Here is a 22,216-nt window from a genome sequence, read left to right as displayed (position 1 = left end):
TAAAATGTTTCGAAGTATGTCTTTTGTAGTTTCTTGTGGCAAAATTTTCCATGTGTTCATTTTCAGAAAGAGTATTTCCACCAGCTAAAAATTCCTGCTCACAACTACATGATAATTTAGCTCAAGGTCGTCATTAGTGCAAATGACCAAACCTGAAAAATATGGCCTTCACACCAGAGCTCTGAATAAAGAGCTCTAATGGGATTAGAATGCATTGCAAGAATTACAACATGAACAGCTCAAGAAATCTTAATTTATAAAAGGTCACAGAGTTACAAAAAAACATCTCTCACTTCAACTAATTAAATGAAATTTTAGTTAAACGGCACCTTACATATTGGCATTGCAGCTGCAGGTGCATTTAAACAGCATCTACACAGGTGTAATTAGCACAATTAGACATGGGTAGAGGTACAAACACCATTCCTAATTATATTGATATAATCAGTTTTATTAATGCTTTATGGCAACAAAAGTGACATCTGACAGTAGCTCACAATTCAGAGCAGAACCTGATAGGAAGCATTTTCATATATGTAGGCACCAGAAGCCAGGCAACTGGGAAGGAGACAGACAGATGGACAGTGAGTTCCTACCTGTGACGATACCATAGTTGGGGGGTTCCAGAATCACCCCATAAAACTGGATGATGTTCCTGTGGCTGAGGACGCTCAGTATCTCAGCCTGTAGAAAAATCAAAACAAAACTGTGTGAAATGTCACACGTATGCACTGCATCACATAGGTTTCACGGTTACTTCCTTTTGCTTACATTTACAAAGACACACATGCTCAACAAAGATGGGATGCTGAGAAAACTGCCTTTAGAAGCATGCTCAGAAGTCTAAAACTTCCTGAAAACGATTGAAATGGCAACCAGAGTGACAACTATTAGCCATGGCAATGGTGAAGGATGAAGAGGCAGACAGCATATTTATTTTCAGTAAAAACCCTTTTCCTAGCAGCCAGAAATGTTTTTCTGTATACTGTCTTGATGGGGCAGGTGTGCAGCAAGCCTGGGCATTGATCAGTTGAGTGAGTCAAAATTAAGCTAGAGGTATTGAGGCATTAAGACAGAGGTTCTCAACCTTCCTAAGACTACCCCTCTTTAACACAGTTCCTCATGTTGTGCTGACCCCCAACCCAAGATTATTTTGTTGCTACTTCATAACTGTAATCTTGTTACTGTTATGAATCATAATGTAACCATCTGATATGCAGGATATCTGGTATACAACTCCCAGAAGGGTCATGACCCCCAGTTGAGAACCACTGTACTTATGGAATAGATTCACTTATATTCTGTATTTATATTATACCCATTTATAGTGATTTTCCAATAAGTAATTAGAAATACATCATTGCGGTCTTTCCATGTAATGCAGAAAGGCAGATTTCTGATATTTGCTGGAGATCTAATAGGAGGCCATATTGGTACAGTTTGAAATATATTAATACTAGGAAACTTTCCAAGGATGACATGGCAAAATAAGTAACATTTATTAAACATACCTTTTAAGTTCAAAGTGTCATAGTGCATATTTGCTAGTACTAAAAGAGGACATTGTATGTGCTGGGTAGCTCTATGTCAACTTGACACAAGCTGGAGTTACTGGAAAGGAGGGAACCTAAATTGAGAAAATGCCTCCATGAGATCCAGATGTAGGGCGTTTTCTTAGTTAGCGATTGATGGGGGAGGGCCTAATTCATTGTGGGTGATGTTACTCCTGGGATGGTGGTCCTGGTTCTGCAAGAAAGCAGCCAGTACACAGCACCCCTCCATGGCCTTTGCATCAGCTCCTGCCTCCAGGATCATGCCTTGCTTGAGTTCTTGCCTTGACTTCAGTGATGGACTGTCACCCGGGAGTACAAGATGAAATAAACCCTTTCCTCCCCAAGTTGTTTTGATCACGGCATTTTTATCACAGCAATCTTAACCCTAACTAGGACAGAAATTGGTAAGAGGATTGTGGGGTATTGCTGTGACAGACCATGTTGTTGGGGGCGGAGATGGTGGGGACTTTGGATGGACTTAGGCTTTGGGCAAGAGAAGACGGTGAGTGTTCAATGCTTCCTGAGTTGTTCTGTGGGAGTGTGGAAGAGGGGAGTGTTGAAGGCAATGTGGAAGATGAAGGCCTCACTTGTGAAGTTTCGGAGAGAAGTTTAAAGACTCTATTGGCGCCATTTGTTATTTTGAATTTAGACTCTGTGGTTCTGGTAGCTGGAGCTGAGGAGTCAGCTGTGGCTAACAAGATAACAGAACTCCTTAGGACATTGTGTACATAAATCACATATGTTAAAGTCTTATTACCAGAACTCCTTAGGACATTGTGTACATAAATCACATATATTAAAGTCCTATGACTTTATGGAGATAAACTATAGCTAATCAAGAAATTTAAAATGGAAGGAGGCATAAGTTAAATATAGAAAAGGTTTAACATTTTAAGTCTACAGCATATTATTGGCCACCAGAAAGTGGATTTTTAATTCTCCAGCCCAGAAAGGGGATACCAAGAACAAAGTCAGAAAGTGCACCCCAAGGGAATCTGCAAACTATAAATTGGGGGGGGGACTGGTACACATTTATTCCCATAAAGTAAGAGCTGCGCTTTCATTAAAAACACACTCTGTGACTAGAAACTAGATAGAAAATAGAGGTTTGGAGTTGGCATGGAGTTAATACCGGCAAGAATACAATACTGAATGGTTCATATTTGCTACAGTAGCCAATCTCTTCTTTCATCTGAGCTAGCTGGAAGGGGCACTTGGGCTAGATTCAAAAGAATGACTGTCTAATTATGCAGAGGCCAGGCTTGACATCTATGTTCTATAGCTCACTGGTGACTTAAACTTTGGGAGATAGGATTTGATGGCAGTGCTTCAAAACTGTCGCTCTCCAAGACAAACAACACCTTTGCTGGAGAACTCTTCCTTACTTTTCTCTCTTTGAGCATGTCCTGTGTCTGCAGTGAACCTTTCAGATACCTGTCCTGGAAACCTAACTACTCAGTGCGAGTGATGTCACAGCCATGGGAGGAGACTCTTCAAACACCAGCTTACTAAACAGAGTAGCACCTAACAACAACCCATAAACACTTGTCCTTATACCTACAGCTAAGTGTAGTCTTCACCACTGGCTAGGGAGACTTCTCTTTGCAACAGCAACCACTACAGAAAACCACAACTAAGCCAACCACAGAGTTGTGGAGCCCAGTCCCAATGGCTACATCTCCAAAACAATTCTAAGCCTAAGGCTTAGGGAATATTGCAGAAGAAGGGGTAGGGAGAGTGTAAGAACCAGAGGGTCAGGGAATTTGCTGGCAGATTGTGTCTCCAAGTGACGTCAGGAGATACACCATCAAGTCTCACCAACATAACTGCTGACACATGGGTGGAACAAGAACAACGATATGCATGCCAAATGAATGGGAGATGACCCCAGGCTCAATCCTGCACAAAGAACTATACACAAGGAAACCTGGGAACTGGGGAGACGACCTTCCCCAGGGACGGACACATCAATTGGTTGTTCAATTCCAAATGGTCAACCCCTAAAACATACATTGTAAGTAACATTACATGGACTGAACAGGTTATATTTAGTGTATGTATGTATGTATGTATGTGTATAATACAACAGACACACAAACACATACACAAATATCATGCATAACAACTAGCGAGAAAAAGAGGTCATGAATTTGAAGGAGAGCTGGGAGATGAATATGGGAAGTTTTGGAGGGGGAAAAGGAAGGGCGAAATGTAATATTATTATTTCAAATATTTTTTAAAAAGGCAGAAGCTTACTCAGCCTTGAACCTTCTATTCCCATTTTCTGTCCTAGACATTCTGCCATCTATTTCCAGAAATGACTCTGCAGGTGATCCACACGCTGTTTCTCCATGTTGCTTCGGCAAGCGCTCCTCTGCAGTGTGCTGAGATGGAACCCTGCACCCTGTGGGGGGCCTCGTCATACAGGCTGCCCTTCCTACACTTGGCGAGCAGCATGCAGGCTGCCCTTCCTACACTTGGTGAGCAGCATGTATGTATCTCCCACACGCACCAGGCCCTCCAGCAGAGGCAAGTTTGTGAGAGAGGAAAACCCCGGTTTCTCAGTACAGAGAACTACTCATCTTCATGACCACAGAGACCACAACTGCTGTCCTTAGCAGAAGAGCGGAGAGGCAAGGGGGAGCGGTCAGCCCTGCAAGATCTCAAGGCAGTACTCAAAGAGCTAGGAGGCCAACCTGACTACTTCCTTCAGGCCAGGGGTAGGCCTTTCCCTTCCATCCTTTCTCTGCAAAGTACTTCACACTCTGATCACCAAGACAAATGAAGGACAATTCTCAGTCTCAGGCATAAGGTTTGCATGCATCAAGTTTCCAGGGGCGCAAATGGACCCAAGCCAGAAACATGCTGTCTAATTCGCTGCATTCATGACTTGGAACATCTTTCTAAAATAAAACTGTTTTTTAAAGAAGTGATTCAGACATGATGATAAAATGGAAAACTGGCCCCTTGATTTGGGAAACGCTGTCACAAGAACAACTTACAAAGCAGGATGGGGGGTTTAATCACCAGAGTGTGAGGCACAGGTCACGCTTTTTGAGTCACTTTGGGTGTAATGAGTCCCATTCACAAACAGTCACATGACAAGCAGCAAGCTCTACAGCTCTATAGATTCTCTTTCCAGGGAGGCGCCCCAGGAATCTGGGAATAAGAAAGGCTAAATGAACTGAATTCAGGCTCCATAACAGGAACCCTATGTCCTTAAAGAGATTTGACGTCATAAAGACATCTTTTTCTTCTTTTAGGAAACTGGTTACAGATGCTAAGAAAAACCAAAACAGTTGTTCTCCTCATGTTTCTTGAAAGCTGACACGAAGTCGCAGGAGGCTTTCATCAGCTATGCCAGCAGAACTGGGAAGTCTCTAGTTGCTCAACAGTTTTCCTGGGTGAGATGCTGTAGCTGACTCAACACCAGGAGATGGGCCTTGGCCCTCCCGGTTAGGACATGCCTAACTAAGACTGAGGTTAGACTAGCCTGGCTGAACAGGGGGGCAGCAAGAACTTAATGAAACAGTGTTCAGACCCAAGTCTCAAAGAATGTCTCAAACCACACACTGGCTAAGAGATTTAGATTCATTGTGTCTGCAACTGGGTGTAGTTTTGATTAACATGAAAAAGATAAAATATTAAAATAGCCTTTGCTCAAATTTGGCTGAGAAAACTGCGTGTGAAAATCTGGCTTTTGATCACAATGTGCTTACTTTGTCAAAGAGTTGGCCACATCGTGCTCAACTATTTTTAAAAAGTCTATTTCCAAGCTAGACGTTGGTAGCACATGCCTTTAATCCCAGCACTTGTGAGGCAGAGGCAGGTGGATCTCTGTGATTTCGAGGCCAGCCTGATTTACAGGGTGAGTTCCAGGACAGCCAGGGCTGCACAGAGAAACCCTGTCTTGGGGGGCGGGGGAGTCTATTTCCAAAGAAAGCCTTGGGGCTTGCTTTCTTGCTAGGAAATGACTTGGATGGTCACATCCCCTGATTCCTTTAGTTTCAAAGTCTATTAATTTCTGATGATAATTAATGTACTAATGCCATTTTTCATGGCGGAGGTACTGTGAACTTAACTGATATGTTAGGACCTCCTCCTCTACAGTGTGACTGGCTTCAGTGAGGTCTGGCCCCGCTACAGAACAGGGGACCGACAGAGCTGAATCAAGACTCCTGTGGTAAATAAAGGCTTAGTCTTCAGTGTGGTACTCTGTGGAGACTGGGTTAGGAGGTGGGGCCTAGATGGCAGTCTTACACCTGAGAAGGAAAATGGAGTCCTAGCCTCTTTCCCTTTCATCTCTTGCATCTAGCCATGAAGTCAACAGGCTTCCTCTACCAAACATTCTTGCCTTATGTTCTGGTGCCCCAGACAATAGACAGTCAGTCAGTCATACTGAACCCTCCCAAGCTGTGAGCCAAGCTAACCTTTGCCCCTGTTTAGGAGGGTTTGTCTCAGGGATATGTTACAGTAATGGAAAGTTAACACCTAAGGCCTTGGGGGAACTTAAGACTTGGAGACTCATTCTCACTTGCAACACAGGGGGACAGTAAGTCCCAGCCCAGTTTCAGCAAATGCCAGGTGCTCAACCAATGTCAGCCTCCTCTCTGGCCTCTTCCTGCTCCTGGGGAAATTGGGTCTCAGATGGGTTAATTAGTTCACTTGCCGGGGACCTACTAAATATCAGTAATAAAATCTGACCTCCCACTTCTGCCTCTTTTGCGTTTCTGCCTCTTCTATGTTTTATATTTCTGGGCCTTACTCTCTTTAAAGAATGTCCAATAAAGTTGTCTATCTTTGCTTGGTGTTGCATATCTGTAATCCCTGAACTTGGAAGGTGAAGGTAGGAGGATTAGAAGTTCAAAGTCATCATGAGCTGTGTAGGTAGTTCAAGGTCAGTCTGCACTACATGAGGCCCTGTCTCAAAAACAAACAAACAAACAACCCACAAAAGCTAAATGAATAAAAATATTTAAAAATGTGTTAAGCTATAAACAACTATGAGATACATCTTACTCCTGTCAGAATGGCTAAAATCAAAACCACCAATGACAGTTTATGCTGGAGAGGTTGTGGAGAAAGGGGAAAGGGGAACACTCCTCCACTGCTGGTGGGAGTGCCAACTCATACAACCTCTTTGGAAATCAGTATGGAGATTCCTCAGAAAAATAGGAATCAGCCTAGCATAAGACCCAGCAATTCCACTCTTAGGCATATATCCAAAAGATGCACATTCATACAACAAGGACATCTGTTCCACTATGTTCATAGCAGCATTATTTGTAATAGCCAGAACTTGGAAGCAACCTAGATGCCCCTCAACTGAAGAGTGGATAGAGAAAATGTGGTACATTTACACAATGGAGTACTATTCCACAGGGGAAAAAAATGGAATCCTGAAATTTACAGGCAAATGGATGTCACTAGAAGAAACCATCCTGAGTAAGGTAACCCAGTCACAAAAATACAAACATGGTATGTACTCTCTCAAAAATGGATTTTAGACATAGATTTGGAGAGTGCCAACCTACAATCCCACGGCCAGAGAGTCTGGGAAACAGAACCTTCATCCAATGGCTGATAGAAGCAGAGGCAGACTCCCACAGCTAAACACTGAGCTGAACTCAAGGAACCCAGTGACAAGGAGGGAGGACTGATGAACAAAGGGGTTAAGACTGCGCTGGTTTAACCCCCAGAAACAGCTGACCTGACAAAGGTTAGCTCTTGAATCCCAGACAGATGGCTGGGAATCCAGCATGGGATTGATCAAGACCCCCTGAATGTGGGTGTCAATGAGGAGGCCTAGGTAATCTATTGAACCTTGGGTAGTAGATCAGTATTTATCCTGGGCATAAAAATGGACTTTGGGTGCCCATCCAACAATGAGAGATGCACTCTCAGCCTGGACTCTTCGGGGAGGGTCTAGGCCCTGCCCTGGATGAAATGACAGACTATGGACACCCCCATGGAGGGCCTCACCCTCCCTGGGGAAATGGGGGGTTGCTGGGGGGGGTTGGTGGGAGGGTGTGGGAGGAGGGGAGAAAAAGGGAGAGGGACTGGGGATTGACATGTGAAGCAACCTTGTTTCTAATTTAAATTTAAATTTAAAAATAAAAAGATGTAAGTATTTATTAATAACTGCCTTGCTCACATGGATATGACTTTGCAGGGTTCCCCATATCAAAGGCTACCATTTATTGAGCGCCTATTCAACATGAACTAGACTAAGATTTTGTTTTCTCACAACAAACCATGGGTTTGTAACTAATACCACACTTTCTACAGGAGATGAAACCTAGGCAAGGAGACAAGTCCAGGGCACAGTGAATGACAAAGCCAGATTTTTAACACAAGCTGTGTGATCTCAGAGCCCTGTTTATCAGCAAACCATACTGCTTTACCTACAAACCTGATTTGAGAACAGAAAGGAGCATGAGTTTATAGAACACCCAGACATTACAAGGGGACTGGAAAATTCCAGAGCCCTCCTAGTTACAGAAGTTTAAGGAAACCTCTTGGTGACTCCCTTTCAGAGGCTGGGCCACAGTCCCCGCTGCAACATGTCCACACCTTCTTGACACGTGACTGTGCAAGATCAGGTCAAAAAGCAAGATTTCATTCTCCCCAGGCACTGGGGCATAAGGCCAGCCAGCAACAAGGAATTTATAGCTAATAAAACCCGTTAATTGCACAGCATGAGGCAGCCTCTCTCTATGCAAAAATTACATGGTAGGAATTTTGAGCAACTTCACAATCTGATTAGCTAAGTGCTTTATAATATTACTCTACAGTGCAACAGAGTTTGATTATTTACATTCCATAAGAGAAATGTTTGCCACATTTATTATGGAAATCTACAAAATCACTTAGAAGAGTTTAGGCAAATTTAATTTTAAAATAGTCTGAGAAGTCCCTTAACATCTTTTGCACTCCAATTAGACAGTATCTTGAATAACTGGATACTTCAGCTAAATTAATAGTGATTCTACCCTTTTGGTGCTCTGAAAGCATACTCAATAGCTAAAGGAGAAAACATGTTTGATATCTTCCTTTATTGACTGAAAAACAACAGCACCAAACCCTACACATATAATTTAGAATTACAGGATTTTAAGAGCTATGTAAAACAGCATGGTAGCAACAGACAAGCAGATGAGCACACTAACAGAGGACCCAGAAATACGCAACCCTACTACAGCCACCTGCTTCCTTATAAGCTGCCAAAAGCATACATTGGAGAAAAGACAAACTCTTCAACAAATAATGCTAGGAAAACTGGGTTTCCACAAGTAAGAGAATAAAGTTAGATCCCTATCTCTCACCCTGCACAAAAATCAACTTAAAAATTGACCAAAGACCTTAATGTGAGACCCCAAACTTTGAAACTGAAATAAGAAAACATTTCAATGCGTGCATAGGCACACACTGTCAGAAAATGGCTTCAATAGCTCAGGAAATATTTGCAAGAACTGGCAGAAAGAGGCCTGTGAGATTAAAAAGCTTCTGCGCAGCAGAGAGAACAATTAACACAGTAAAGAGGAGGAAACCTCTACCAACCTGCTGGCAGGGGACTAGTATCTAGAATATATAAAGAACTGAAAAAATTAAACACAAAAAATCCCCCAAATGATCCAATCAATGAATCAATGGGCAAATGAACTGAGCAGTTCTAAAAAGAGGAAATTCAGGAACTAGGTAGATGGCTCCTGAGTGAAGTGCTTTCTCTGCAAAGCTGAGGACTTGAGTTTGGATCCTCATGACCTAGATAAAAGACCAGGCATGGAAGAGTAATCCCAGGGCTGGGAAGATAGAGACAGGAGAATGTATGGGGCCTTCTTACAGTCTAGATAAATAGGAGAGCTTCAGATTCAGTGAGACACCCTATCTCAAAAGTTAAACTCAAGACGTGTTTGAGGAAGACACCTGGTGTCAACCTCTGACCTCCATGCCTACATGCATATACACATATACAAAAGAATACAAGTGACAAATAACTACATGAGAAAATGTTCAACAGCCTTAGCCACCATGGAAATGAATATCACAAGTATATTGAGAGTCCTTTTCCCCTCAGTCATTAAGAAAACCAATCACAAGAAACGTTTGGGAGGTGCTGATGGGGCCATAATCTAGTGCAGCTACTATGCAAATCAGTGTGGAGGAGAGTCTTCAGAAGAACTCAAACCAGGACAACTGCATCTTCCATATCTACATCTGTATGAATATGGATACAGTAGGTATGTCTCCATGGTTCAAGATCTGTATTGCTGCTTATTAACTGCACTTGGCTCTCAAGACACAGGGTCTGCTGTGGGAATATACCAGAGGATAACGGAGTGGCACAACAACCTCCTTTCATATACGTTCAAGCAACCTGAGACGTCTAGAAAATACGCAGAAGGAAGTGGCTGAACTGAGCTGGGATGCAAAGGTTCAACAGCAAGCCCAGGAAAACGCTAGGCAGGAGAATACAGATTCTGCTGAGAGTCTACAGAAAGATGAAGAGCGTTCAGCACTAATGAACCAACTACACAGTTTCATTACTATAATCCTTTTGCAATCCATGAATTAGCAATTAATTACAAGTTTCAGAAGTTGTAAGCTGAGTTCATTCATATTCAGACGTTGAAGCAGGTGTCCTGAATGAAGCAATTCCTATGAACCAACATGATCGTATCATTTTGCATGCATTAACTTGTTTGATTAATGACTTAAAGTCATTATTATCTCCAGCTTATCTCAAAGAAACTAAGGAACAAAGAAATGACCTGCACAAGGAGACCAAGACTCAAACCAGACAATCTGGCCCCAAAGTCATGAGATGTGAGCACAGAGCCTGAGAACCACATAGATGCTAGACACTTGCACTTCCACAACAAAGTGAGTAAACAAACTCCCCTGCAATTCCACACAAACCGGGGACTTGGGTCATAATATGTCTCTAGCTTATTTATTGGATCCGGGCATGGAAAGAACTGCATAATCAGAATCAAGAGGCCTGCTTTCTCACTGTGGCTGTGGTGCTTAGGTGAGGACTGACCACATGGCCGAAAGCCTCTTCACACTAATATTCTGATTTCAGTCTGGTTTATTTGGTAAAGGTCTGGCCATCTCAGAAGCTCACTAGGTGAGTCTGGCATGCAGCCAGGACTTAGAACCACTGAACTGCAGCCTAGCGGCTTTGGAGCTAGAAAGTCCTTTAGCTGAACTTCCACTCAACCAATAAATACATTGTCTTGCTATCTTTAACATCGCAACTTTGCTCTTCCTTTGGGAAATAAGAAAGCCAGGATCAACTTAAAACAGCTGCACCAGACTCACATGTGAAACTCATGTAGGCACATCTCAGTATTAGCAGTCAGCCACAGTGAGCCCCGAAAACCTTCTAAAAATCTATAGAACTGAACTCAGACACACACTACAACCTGCTGAAAAGCAGAGTCACAGAACCATGACGTAGGGTTAGAGTTCCTGAAAAGAAGCCAGGAAGCCAATAGTGAAGGGAAAGCCTGTAGGGCCTCCAGCATACTGGAGATGCCAAGACTCAGGAGTGACATCCAAGGACAGAGGCAGGTGTAGAGTGAAGCTGTCTAGTGGGACCTAGGAGACAAATCATGGGTGCTGCAGATGGCAGAGCCAAAGAGATGGAGCTGTCCAAGCCCTTGGAGCCCAGAGAATATGAGCGAGTCTCAGATACAGGACACTGAGCTACAGCGTTTGATTTACTACTGATTACTGTTGGGTGTTGCTTTTGCCTTGATCTGACTATACCTGCACCCTGGTTCTTCCCTTTTGAAATAAGAAGTATGCAACTTGATTGTACAAGAGCCTAGTTAAGAGACTTCAGATTTTTAGAGAGATTTTTGACTATTTTAAATAAACTAAACTTTTAAAGTATTTAAATTTTAAAAGACTGGTCCTTCTAAACGTATATTTTATGTTGTGATATAAATATCACGTCATAGAGACAAGTGAGAAAGGAAAGGTTATAGTTATGTACTTGTGTGTCAAGATGGCAAAGGTTCAGTTTTGTGTTGGCTGTTTTTTGTCAACTTGACACAGTTGAAAATAACGCCCCCATCACACTGGCCTGTAGGACATTTTCCTGATTGATGATTAATGTGGGAGGGTCCAGCCCACTGTGGGTGGTGTCATCCCTGGGCAGGTGGTCCTGGGGCGTATAAAAAAGCAAGCTGAGCAAGCCAGGAGGAGCAAGTCAGTAATCAGTGTTCCTCCGTGGTCTGTGCATCAGGGCCCGCCTCTGTGTTCCTGTCTCCATGTTCCTGCCCTGACTTCCCTCAAGGAAGGACTGTGACCTGTAATATGAAATAAACCCTTTCTTTCCCAAACTGCTTCTGGTCGTGGTATTTTATCACAGCAACAGAAACCTAACTAAGGAAGGCACACAGAATCTTCTCTATCTACATGCTCCTAAGTCAGGTTGCTGGTGCATTGGCTTAATCAAGTGGGTCCCTGAAATAAGTACTATATTATACATTCAAAGAAATGTAACTGAGTTATTTTTCCAGTTGTGAACATGAATCATTATGAGCTCTTATCTGTCATGAAATGATAAATGTTTAAGGAGATGGAAATGCTAACCACCATGGTTTGCTCATTACACATATGTGAAATGATCACACTGTACCCCATAAATAACAAAGTGTAAAATAGGCCAGAACAGTGTGACATACCTGAGAGGTGGAGGCAGAAGGACTAAGAACTCAAGGTCTACCTCAGATACAGTGTGAGTCTGTTCAAGGCCAGCCTCGGCTACAAGAGACCTGATTGATCTCAAGCTCAATTATCTTTTCGTGTGCCTGTACGTGTGCAGACACTTGTGGAATGAAAGTGAGATGGAGACAACCTTAGGTGTTATTTCCTAGATGACATCTACCTCTTCTGAGACAAGGTCTCTCAGGGGTCTGAAGCTCACCAAGCAGGCCAAAGTAGGTTGGCTGGCCAGCCAGGCCCTGAGATCTACCCGTCTGCCTGGGTTTCTCTGTCGCTGGGATTACAAGTGCCACCACACCAGGTTGTTTTCTTTTCTTGGGGTTTGAGACTCAAACTCAGGTCCTCACAAACACTTGACTGACTGCGTCATTTTCCCAGCTCAGAGAATGTAGTATCTCTTAACCCTCAAAAGCTACAGGGACAATGCAGTGAAACTGTCTACAGAATGAAATGTGTGAGACAGAATTAATGGGCATGGTACAGGCCAGACTACTGACAAAGTTATTCAGCCTTTCTAAACACTCGGAATCCATGGAATGAGGATAATAAAACTTGTTTTCATTAGACCATATTTTTAAAATAATCTTTTTACTTAGTAGAAATTTTAGTTCTTATATCCCTAGCACCTGATTCGCACAGTTACATTTTCTGCCACTACAGAACATTACTCTCGAAGTTCAGGCTTTATTTAGACTTTCTGGAGTGCTGGGAATCAAACTCGGGGCCTTCCTAGGCATGCATGGTATGCAAAGGCGGGCTGTGTTACTGAGCCACCTCTGCAGCCCCTTTCCTGAGATTTTTAACAACATCCCCTTAATGTCCTCTTTGTGGTCCAGGACCCATGTAGTTGCCATGTCTGCCTTATGTCCTCTATCCTCATAATTGTAAGTTTTAGTAAGTATTAGATGGGGGTGGAAACGCTTTGTAAAACACCACAATAACACAACTTCCTGTTGTTAAACATTACATGAGTTCATGTATACAAAGTACCAGAAAACTCTGACACATGTTGGTCATATTCAACCCCATAAATAAGAACGAATGTACATATTTATTCCTAGATTGTGGCTACTCGTACATGTCTCTAACATGTTTTGGAGTTCAGATTGCATCCACGACTACAGATTCTATTTCCTATGAAGCCAGTCATAAGCGTGTCAGCGCCTACCAGATCTTCGTAAGCATCTTGCTCAATCTAGAAGAACAGGAAACACAGGGTCTAGGCAGAGGCACTGCCCAACCTCAGAGGCCACCTAGGTTTCACTTCATCAAATCTCAATATATGCCACAGTGTTACCCAGGCAAAGACACTAAACACTCAGGCAAGCTTGACAATGCATGAAGTAAAGGAATGGGTTACCCGAAGAGATCAGCAAAGCAACTGATGCTTTCTTTTCACACCATCGGTACACAACATCCAAGCACCACCAGGCGGGCAGAAAAGATGACGGGGTGAGGGAGAGGGACGTATTAACTTCTCTTCATTCCTCCAGATGGCCCTCAAAGGCTACTCACATTGCACAACTGGACATCAGGGCATAGTGAAACCAATTCTCCATTCCTTTGGAACAGTAAAATTCAGGAAACGCCCTGCACCCAAGCCTGTACTGAGGACACTCGACACCCTGCCTCTTAAAGTGTAACGTTTTAAAAGAAAGTTCTCAGAAGATTTTACGACCCAAAGGGTAGGGCAGTAGAATACTAAAACATTTCTGAGGAGAGATGCCAAATGTCCCCTTAAGGGTAAGTTTGTCAAGCCCATTAAATATTGTACAATGTTAGCAAATGACAAGAACTATAGTGGTTTTGGGCATCAAGGGCAAGTAGCTGAATGGAACATATGACACAATGAAACAAATTCTTAAAGTATAATAAATGTCATTCCTTTGGTTGTTAGCATTATCTTCAGGAAAAGGATAAAAACAACAACAACAACAAAAACACCTGTCTTCTCTGTCTGAGAGCTAATCTTATGCCTTGTATATGCCAAGAAAGTGTTCTACCAACGAGTTACATTCTCAGACTCAAAGAAAAAACCTTGGAAAAGTCTTTCTTACGAGGCTACTTATGAATACTATCTCAAAAATACTTCATTATATTTATTTATTGTGTGGGAGGCACAGTGTGGAGGTCAGAGGACAACTTGCAGGAGTTGGTTCCCCCTCCATCCAGTGATCCCTGGAGAGAGAGCTCAGAGAGTTTGGCTTGGCAGCAAGCACCTTTATCTGCAGAGTCATCCACCAGCTCTGGAGACTTCTTGACCAACTTCATATTTTTAGAGATTAGGGTAAAATCATACTAACTATGGATTTATTGTTTTTAGTCCTTTTAATCACCTTTGAACTAGTGATGGAAGATGTTCTGGGGTCAGATTCATATTCCAGAAAGTGAAGGCAACCCGTGACGTCTAGTGGCATGTCACCCCAATTAAATCTCAAAGCTGTACCTGCTATGCTGCTCATTCTGTTCTATTTGGGGTAGGGATATCCCCAATCAAAAACTGCATATCCCAGGCCGGAGAGATGGCTCAGTGGTTTAGAGCAGAGTTCTGCTCTTGCAGAGGACAAGGGTTCAATTCCCAGCACCCACCAGGTGGCTCACAACTGTCCATAAATCTGGTTCCAGGGATTCTGATGCCCTCTTCTGGCCTCTATGGGCACTGTAAACACAGGGAGCACAGATGTTCAAGTAAATTCCCATACACATAAAATAAAAACAAATCTTTTTAAAAGTCTATATCTAAACCTCTTTTAGAGATACTTTTAACACACAAAAATGGAGGGGGGCTAGACCCTTTCTTTAAGTAAACACAAAAGTTAACTTAAATGCATCACAAGCACAAATGCCTGAGCTAAAGCAGTGAAACTTTCTGAAGAAAATTTAAGACTAAATCTTGATTACCCTGAGTTGGGCAAGGGCTTCTTAGATATCACATAAAGTATAAGCAAAAAGGAAATGATAATTTGGACTTTCCCCAACTTCAAAGTGCTGTGCTTGAGTAGATAGCATCAAGAAAAAAAAAAAGGGCAACCCACAGAACAGTTTACAGACTTAAGATTTTCTACACAAGCAAATAAGATTTTATTTTGGCTTCTGGTCTCTATGCCTTTGATTTCTTTTATCCCAGGGCACTAAGACCTCCTCTGTTCCTGATCAGAAATGTGAGAACAGGTGTCCTGTCTCGATCTTAGAGAAAGAAACATTCAGCATTTCACCCTCAGGAGAAAACGCTGACTATAGGCTTTGTAGTAGATGCCAAGTATAAGACTGGAAACTACTGAAACTCACTAGACGATCACATGGTCTATCCTTGAGAACATTCCATGAGCACCTGATAAGAACGTGTGTCTGTCTTATAGGTATTGAGGATAACACTCCAAGCTGCTTAAAGGGAGATACTTAAATTTACAAACATAAGCCAGGCATGGTGTCACATCCTATGTTCTCAGTTATGCAGGAGTCTGAGGGGAGTGAAGGGTGTCACATGAGTCCAGGAGTTAGAGACCAATCTGGATAACACAGCAAATCCTACCCAAATTAATAAAAATAAGCAAATACAGTGAATGATCACAAATACAACTGCGGGCTTGTTGGTACTTGCTTAGTTCCATTACATTTGTTTCACTTAGTTTTGCAACTCTGCTAGGCATTAATGATTGCTACATTTTAAAATTTATTTATTCATATATATATACCTGCATGCCAGAAGAGGGCATCAGGTCCTCTTAGAGATGGTTTTTGTACATAACACGTCATCCACATTATCTATGAAGAACTCTAGGCTTTCAGTGCGCACTTTGTGATCCTAGGTGTGAACCTTGACTATGCTTTCCCTCGTGTACTTCTGTACTTTCTGGAAATATGTGTCTTACACGTAACTCTTCCTATAGACAACACATAGCTGGATCCAGATCCATAATCTCTGCTCTGCAATTAACAGTGCTTAACAGAGTTCCATTGTTGGGGTAAGTTGATGGTCTGCTTTTTCCATTCAATTTACCTGGGTTCTCTTGTTGTTGTCCTAGTCTCCCTATTGGTTTTGTTTTGTTTTTGCATTTCATTTTCAAAGCATTCTGCTGGTTGTGTAGCTCTGTCTCTTTGCTTTTTACTTGCTTCGGTGGGGAGGTGCTGTGTCTGCTCTAAGACTCCAACATTATCTTTCTAAGAGCCTACCTAATTTTGAAAATGTAAAACCTCTACATATTTTGTGGCTTCCTGTTATATATTCTGATATGTGTGCATTATAAAAACCAGACCATTACACTGCAAGCACTCTTTTAACCAGTCAGTGCTCTTTTGAAGCAATTAAGGAAAAAAAGATATTTATATTTATCCTCAAGTAAACCACACTGTGTCATTTCTTGTAGTGAAGACCTGCTGGCAGTAAATTATCTTAGATTCTATCTAAAAACATCTCACCCCCATTGTCCTAGTTGGATATAGAATTATGATTGGCAGTTCCCTTTCTTTCGTTCTTTCTTTCTTTCTCTCTCTCTTTTTTTCACTCGGATGGTCCTCTGCTGCCTCTGGCTGCCACCAGTTCTGATGAGCAGTTATCAATAATCTGTGCTGTTTTCCTCAATGTAATGTGTCATTTTTTTCTTGGAAAGTTTTATAATTTTCTCTTTAAATTTCATTTTTCTCTTTTAACTTATTTTTTTATAAATTTAACTTGGCAATAACTGGGTATGCATTTTTATTTTTGCTTCACACTTACCTTGTTGCGGTTTGCTGAGCTTGTTTGAACTGTGTATTTTGCATTAAAACGAGGGAATCTGAAGCCATCATTTGTTTTTTAATATTTTACTTCCTGTCTTTCCCCCTTGCCTCTTTCTGTATCTCCAGTCTATTAATTATGTAACTGAATATTCCATTTTTGTTGTCATTGCTTTATTTGGTTAAGATGGGTTTCACTTTGTAGCTTAGTCTGGCCTCCAACATAAGATGCCACTGCCTCAGCCTTAATGGGATTACAGAAGTGTGCCGAAATTGAGTGTTTGATTTTTCCTAACCTTTTCCCTTGCATCCCTCAGATCCAACAACTTCTATTATTATCCTCATATGTACTTGTCTCTCCTTTTGCTCTCCTCAGTCAGCTGTTAAACCCCATTCAGTAACAGTTACATTTACAGTAGCTGCATAGTTCTCGGGATTTCCATTTGCAGACTCTGCTGAATTCTACACTCTTCTCATTTTAATTACATTTCCCTTTAAGTTCTTGAACATTGATAGAAGCTGCTTTAAGGACTCTGATAAATGCAATTTTGCATATCTAGTATTTATTCTACAATGGCTAAGAGTGTGATTTCTTAAATTAGAGGCAAGCAGATGCTATGTAAATAGAACTCTGAAGGTTATTTTAAAAGGAATGAGATATGTCTACATATAGTTACATGAAAAGGTGCTGTGCTGCCTCAAGTCTAACCAAGCTATACTGTCTATGTATGCGCAATATCATGATCTTTCTTTTTTGTTTGTTTGTTTTAAGATGATTGCAGACTACTGTAGTCAGAAATAACACAAGGAAGCCCCATACTCTCAGTTGGTTGATAAAACCTGCCAACTCCAGCAGAGTTCAGTGGGTTCCCATGCACCTGTGTGTCCTGCACCCTTTGTGTGTATATTTGGTGGCTACCACCACAGCCAAGATACAGAGCAGCATCATACAGTTCCTTGGTACCACTCCTTTCAAAGTCTCCATTTTTTATAGGCAAAAGCTTATAGTTAAGAAATACAGTGTGTCGGGGGGACAGTTCTGGGATATTACAGATGGTGGCGTAAAGTGTGGGCTTGCACAGAAGGAGGCGTGACTCTGCCACAATGACCACATCACCTTTTGACATAAGAGCCTGGGACATACACGGTTGTAACCAGTACAGACTCACCATGAACAAGTCATCAAAGAAGAAATTTCAAAGTGACACTGTTCTACTAATGTTCAACATAAACTGCATTATTTAGGAATCTACTTTTCTATTACTGCCACACGCACATTGGCTTCCTTCACTAAGTGAGAGGCTGTCACTTTTGGTTTCTGAGACTGATTCTAAAACGTAACAAAAAGACCAAAAATTTTGCAGAAAAGCTAAAAAGCTAAAGTAAATGTAGTCCTTTTACTTATAAATAAGAATTAAGGGACAAATGGGCACACAGCATGTGTCTTTTTATAAGCGTTTCCATGGAGGCTAATTTTAATGTTGGTTTTTTAAAAAATCGCATTACAGTATTACAATAATTCCTTTCTCCTTGACCCAAAAAGAGCTATTAGACAGCATGTACAGGAGCTCAGAATTGCGGAGAACTATCTAACGGTAGAGTTTTCCATAGATGAAATGGACGTCCCAGGAGGTTAGTGAGTTCCCATCATTACCAACCAGAATTCCAACAGAAGCAAAATGCCCATTTGTGGCAGCGATGCTTGAGAGGACACTCAGGCATGAGAAATACAGTCAAGTAAGGGCTTCTCCAATGCTGTGAGCTATCAAGGGCAAAGAGCACTGGGCCCGTGGCCAGAGAATTTAAATCAGTTCTGGTTTTTCCAGAGTGATTTTGGGTACTGCAGAGCTTGCCCCATAATCCAGAGAGGGAAGACTGTAGCCACAGAGCTTAATAAATGATAAAACACTATGTGAACAGTCTCATGCAGCATCGGGAATGGTGCAAGGCATGCCAGGTTAAAGTCCTAACAGAAGTTACGTAAGCCAGTCACTAAGGAGAACTGAATGGTAAGGACTAGGGAACGCATCTTGTAGAAGCCTGTGGAATTTTAGTGACAAATATTTATTTCTCAATATCTAGGGTGATTTAAATAGAACCTTGATCTTGAACAAAAAGCTGAATTACGATTTGTGTGGCACCATGTTCCTAACAGCTGGAAATACCAGAAAGAAACCAGGTGCTTTTTGGCTACTAGTGCCAAAGTGTTATTAAATGCCTATTGTTCAACAATATTGGCCTTCTCTCTTGTAGGAATCCTCCTGCCTTGGTCTCCTGAATACTGTATTAAGGTGTAGTCTATCACATTCAACTTCCTATGTCTTTAAAATAAGCCACCTACCTGGCATCAGTGAGGACTATAAAAGCCAACGGCAACTGTTGGACATTTGTGTAGGTTCCTGGCTGAAGAACATTCTTTTTTTTTTTTTTTTTTTTTTTGGTTTTTACGAGACAGGGTTTCTCTGTATTGTTTTGGAGGCTGTCGGTCCAGCCCAGCCTCGAACTCACAGAGATCCGCCTGCTTCTGCCTCCCGAGTGCTGGGATTAAAGGCGTGTGCCACCACCGCTGGGCTCTGAAGAACATTCTTAATTCCTCTTAAATCACATCTTGCTGCCGAAAGCTGGGAATGTTAGGAAATGCTATACAAGCTACAGTTCCAGCCAGTGCTTCCTATTAATACCAAACAGAAGAAGTAGAACTTTCTCTTTTTGCTCAGGGGTTGCCATCTTTCCATCCTTTAGGACAAACAGACTTTCACCCAAGTAGTTTATAAAATATATTAAGAGTCACATACTGAAAAGACTGAAAAGGTTAGAAAACACTAACCTTTCACTATTAAATACAATTACTAGACAATCAATCTTCTTATAAAAAATTGCAAGCTGGGCATTGGTGGCGCATGCCTTTAATCCCAGCACTTGGGAGGCAGAGGCAGGCAGATCTCTGTGAGTTCAAGACCAGCCTGGTCTACAGAGCGAGTTCCAGGACAGGCTCCAAAACTACATAGGGAAACCCTGTCTCAAAAAGCAAAAACAAATATATATATATATATATGCATATATATATATACACACACACATATATATACATATATCAGCCTGACTTGAATGCAAACAGCTACTTCTTTTTTTTTCCCTTGGGCCATTATATTGATGCCTGCCTTCCCAAACAGTGAACTTGGAGTTATTTACAGTTCTCTCTTCACATTTGCCTCACATACTACACCTCAGCACCAAGGACACTCTCACAATGAAAAATGTTAGCACAGCCATAATCTCTATTATCATTTGGGGTTAAGGCCTCTGGCAGATTCCTAGTCTAGATTCTGAGAGTAAATGAGGAATTCTGCATTCAAATTTCATGGTAAATTATTATTACATTTAAAATGTATGAAAGATAGAATAACGAGCTTAACAAAGCCTAATATCTTGACATTCTCCAGTGGTAAACACAAGAGATCAGACATTCCCATGCAAAGCTCACACATGGAACTACTAAGTCTTTTTAGGCTGGGAGATAAATCGGCAAGACTACAATCTTGTGGATATTTCCATAGCTGCTAGCCCTAAAAACTAGTGCTTCCTGCAAGAAGAAGATGGGACAAAGCTCCTCCTGTTGCAGGTCTGAGAGCCAGCCACATCAAAACCAGGGAGAGTGGTCCCAACCTAAGCAGCTGGCGAGCTGCAGGAGAGACGTGGGCACTCCTCTGCCTAATAAAACCTGAATCAAACACTTTGCATCTGATTCTCCGTGTGAGCTTTTATGCAAACTTCTAAAGTGCAAGGAATCCTGGGGTGGAAGAGCTATTCTGAGAGATTTCACATAGTTCATGTAATTAGGGAAAGCACTTCCTTTGATTGTAAGTGTTCAAAACAGCCGAATCCCTCCTATCAAAGGCACTCTGTGATTTGGGTCACCTCCTTTCCTTCCTCTTTCATGTTTCTCAGGATGAGAGGTGAAGCTGGAGAGCACATTATTTAGGGGAAAAAAAAGACCTGGCTTTTTGTTTTAGGGATTGAACTGGCACCATTCAAAAGACCGTCATTAGAATCCCCCTCCATCTCACCCTCTGCCTCTTTCCTCCTCTACCAGGTTCTTCAGGCACAGAGCACACCATCCCAAGATGCCAATTTAAGGCTGGCGGAAACTGTTAGCCTGTGCGGGAAAGGGTTCTAATGTCCGTGTTTGGTCTCAAAACATGGTTAGAAAAACAGCCACATGCAGGATATTGATCTCCATATTACGAATTTTTATCGTTATCAACACTGGAGAGGGGGGGGAGAGAGAGAGGGGGGAGAGAGAGAGAGGGGGAGAGAGAGAGAGGGAGAGAGAGAGAGAGAGAGAGAGAGAGAGAGAGAGAGAGAGAGAGAGAGAGAGAGCCCACCATCACCATCAGCAAACAGAACAAAAAAGTATCACTTTGTTCTGTTCTCCTAGGGTATCCTTTCTCCCTAAATGTGGAACACAGGCTCACTCAACGCTGCTCATGTTGCGGCTAATTTTGCACTGATGTTGTTAACGTATCCAGTACAACTTTCTAAAATACCTTGGTCAGCTTAGCACAAATACCTCTGTCAGTGAATGTGCAAAAGAACTCACTATCGACCATCTGTTCTAGTGGTAATATTCCCACAAAATGCTATCTGCTGCAATCCTTGAAATTTTTAACCAATTGAAATTTCAGTCAATTGAAATTCCAGGTGCATTAAAAACCAGTGAGTAAATGTGATAAGGCCAGCGAGAGAGACAGTACAACCGCCATGTTTACTGCATTTCCCCTTCACAACCCAAGGGTTTTACTGGGCCAGAATTGTACCCATTACACGAGTTCCAGATAGGCAAGCAGAGCCACCAACCATCCCAGCTAACGAGGGCAAAGGGAAAGTGGATAGAGATTGGAACGGAGATGAAGGGGCACAGCTGTCATGGCTCTGGGTTCCAAATGTCTACCATGACTGGAAAATCACAGTAACTTCTGTGGCGAACATCTTACATTATAATATACTAAAAACCAATTGTAAAATGTCCCATAAAGGCACATCTTTCTCATAGTTTGCTTATAGTCACCTTCCCAGAACTTACACGCGGTTTTGTTGTTGTTATTTTCTATTTCCACCCACTGGGCTCTTGCTCTAATCTGCTGACATCTTTTTGGACTTATACTGAATCTGCTAATACGGCAACTGGCCTTCCTACTAGCACAGCAGCA

The 22,216-nt window shown here is 42.0% G+C and overlaps 1 protein-coding gene across 5 annotated transcripts in view; it reads right to left on the bottom strand.

Moving 5' to 3' along the window:
• Positions 1-22,216, bottom strand: part of Map3k20 (mitogen-activated protein kinase kinase kinase 20) — a 156,066-nt gene that overhangs the window by 87,690 nt on the left and 46,160 nt on the right. For all 5 annotated transcript variants that reach the window (XM_040745576.1, XM_040745581.1, XM_040745578.1 and 2 more), the window contains one exon: positions 597-684. In XM_040745576.1, coding sequence (XP_040601510.1) covers positions 597-684 — 88 coding nt within the window. The remainder of the gene's footprint in view (positions 1-596; positions 685-22,216) is intronic.

Source organism: Mesocricetus auratus, unplaced genomic scaffold, assembly GCF_017639785.1.
Source record: "Mesocricetus auratus isolate SY011 unplaced genomic scaffold, BCM_Maur_2.0 Super-Scaffold_100004, whole genome shotgun sequence".
Lineage (NCBI taxonomy): Eukaryota > Metazoa > Chordata > Mammalia > Rodentia > Cricetidae > Mesocricetus > Mesocricetus auratus.
The sequence above is the reverse complement of the archived record's forward strand: the minus strand, read 5'-3'. Positions and strand labels throughout refer to the sequence as shown.